At 43.1% G+C, this 1,799-nt stretch overlaps 1 protein-coding gene across 1 annotated transcript; it reads right to left on the bottom strand.

Moving 5' to 3' along the window:
* Positions 1-1,029: 1,029 nt before the first annotated feature.
* Positions 1,030-1,440, bottom strand: LOC106527346 (transmembrane protein 47; the record flags this gene model as incomplete). The annotated part of the gene is given in 1 exon segment (XM_014022188.1): positions 1,030-1,440. A coding segment is annotated over 1 exon segment (229 nt), but the record flags the coding sequence as incomplete, so codon positions are not given.
* Between the last annotated feature and the right edge of the window lie 359 nt (positions 1,441-1,799).

Here is a 1,799-nt window from a genome sequence, read left to right as displayed (position 1 = left end):
GGACCAGGGAGGATGATTCAACCACTCAACCACTAGATGTCACTGAAAACAACAAATCCAACACACTGTGCCTTTAAGGTATCAAAAGTAAATTTCTGACACAACATCTAAAGTATTAAAAGTAAAAGTACTGAGTAAAACTGAGCAGTTAGATTTTCCAAAATGACGTTTATTGGGAGGTGACTTCTCCATAAAAATGTATTTTCCACCGGCGTGCAGCTGTGATGGGTTGTGTACAGCTAATATGGTGTCAGATGGTATATATTTATATTTCTCATCCAACCACAATTAAATTCACTCTATCCAGGACACAGTTCATCTGGATAGTATTTTTTTAAGTAATAACAACTCAGAATAAAATAGGCGCAACGACTTTCTACTTCTTACCTTTTTTAAAATGTAGTGAAAAGAAAGTACAGATAATTGTGTACAAATGTAAAGAGTAAAAATAAAAAGTACGCTGAAAAATAGTTACTCAAGTAAAGTACAGATAACCAAAATTTCTACTTAAGTACAGTAACAAAGTATTTGTACTTAGTTACTTTACAACTCTGACCACATCATATCTGAGCTCAGTACCTGTAAAAATGAGTTAAATCATTTTTATGTTGGATATGGTCGATCAATCTGAGAGTTTTAAGAAAATACTCCCATTGGTTCCTGAGATATTTTGCTAACAGGAAAACAGAGTTGACATCATCAGGTAATAATCAAAAGTTGAAGCAAGGTGTTGCACAATAAGTAGTGTGCTCTGAGTGTTTGTTTAGAGTTACTCTCAACTACTACCACACCTAATTTTAGCTCAGTATCTGTCAAATTGAGTTTATTTCAATTTTTTTATTCAGTTGGTTTTATGTCAGGTTGAATCGGATCGACTTCAAAAGTGAATCACTTGTAGATTATATTCTAATGATTACTACCCGAGAGTTTCACCGCAATCCGCCCAGRAGTTCAGAAGATATTTTGCTAACAGGAGAATGAGCGCACGCAGAGACATGATTGCCCGCCCTGTCCAGAGCTGTTGTTTACCTGAGCCCAGCGTGCTGCTGCACTGCCAGTTCTCGAAGCTCGCGGGCTTCCAGCAGGACTCCCACAGGGACAGGTAGTACTGGTCGTCCGCGGTCACCCACGCCGGACTCATCACGGCTCCAACGTCCAGGCAGAGCGCCAGGAAGACGCACACCAGCCCCACCAGCTTCAGCGGGGTCAGCGGGGAGCCGCGCGCCGACTCCTCTGTCTCTGTGACGGCGGAGGACATGTCGGGGCAGGAGACAAGAGCGGCTCACGACCTGCTTCGGGGGCGGGGAGGTGCTGCCGTGTTCCGGCGTCTCCTCTCCGAGCACACGGAGGCTGCGGCGGCCGCCTGCGGTGCGAGCTGGACGGACGCTCGCTGCGCCTGTGGGCACCGCTGCCGCCGCGCGGCGGAGACCTCCACCGCTGACGTCAAAGGCTCCCAGGGATCAGCAGGTGCAACAGGGTCCTAGAGAGAAAGAGAGACAGAGACAMGAACATGAAAATAAAATAAATTTTACTCCACACAAGAAACTWTCATTAAATCACACTGAGTTGGTTGAAATTGTTTTAATGAATTTTAAACAAGTAAAGTCAGACATACTTGGAAAAAAAAGTTTGGGCACCCTTATTAATTTTCCTGATTTACCTTTATAAATCATTGATTGTTTGGACAAAAAACAGTAAAATATATCATATAGGTCATTGGTTCCCAAACTTTTTATCTTCTGACCCACAAAATATCCACGGCAAAAACTTGTGACCCCAAATATTACTGATCTGAGTAC

Source organism: Austrofundulus limnaeus, unplaced genomic scaffold (genome assembly GCF_001266775.1).
Source record: "Austrofundulus limnaeus strain Quisiro unplaced genomic scaffold, Austrofundulus_limnaeus-1.0 Scaffold320, whole genome shotgun sequence".
Taxonomy (NCBI): Eukaryota; Metazoa; Chordata; class Actinopteri; order Cyprinodontiformes; family Rivulidae; genus Austrofundulus; species Austrofundulus limnaeus.
Note: the sequence above shows the minus strand (reverse complement) of the source record. Positions and strands in the feature narration are given on the sequence as shown.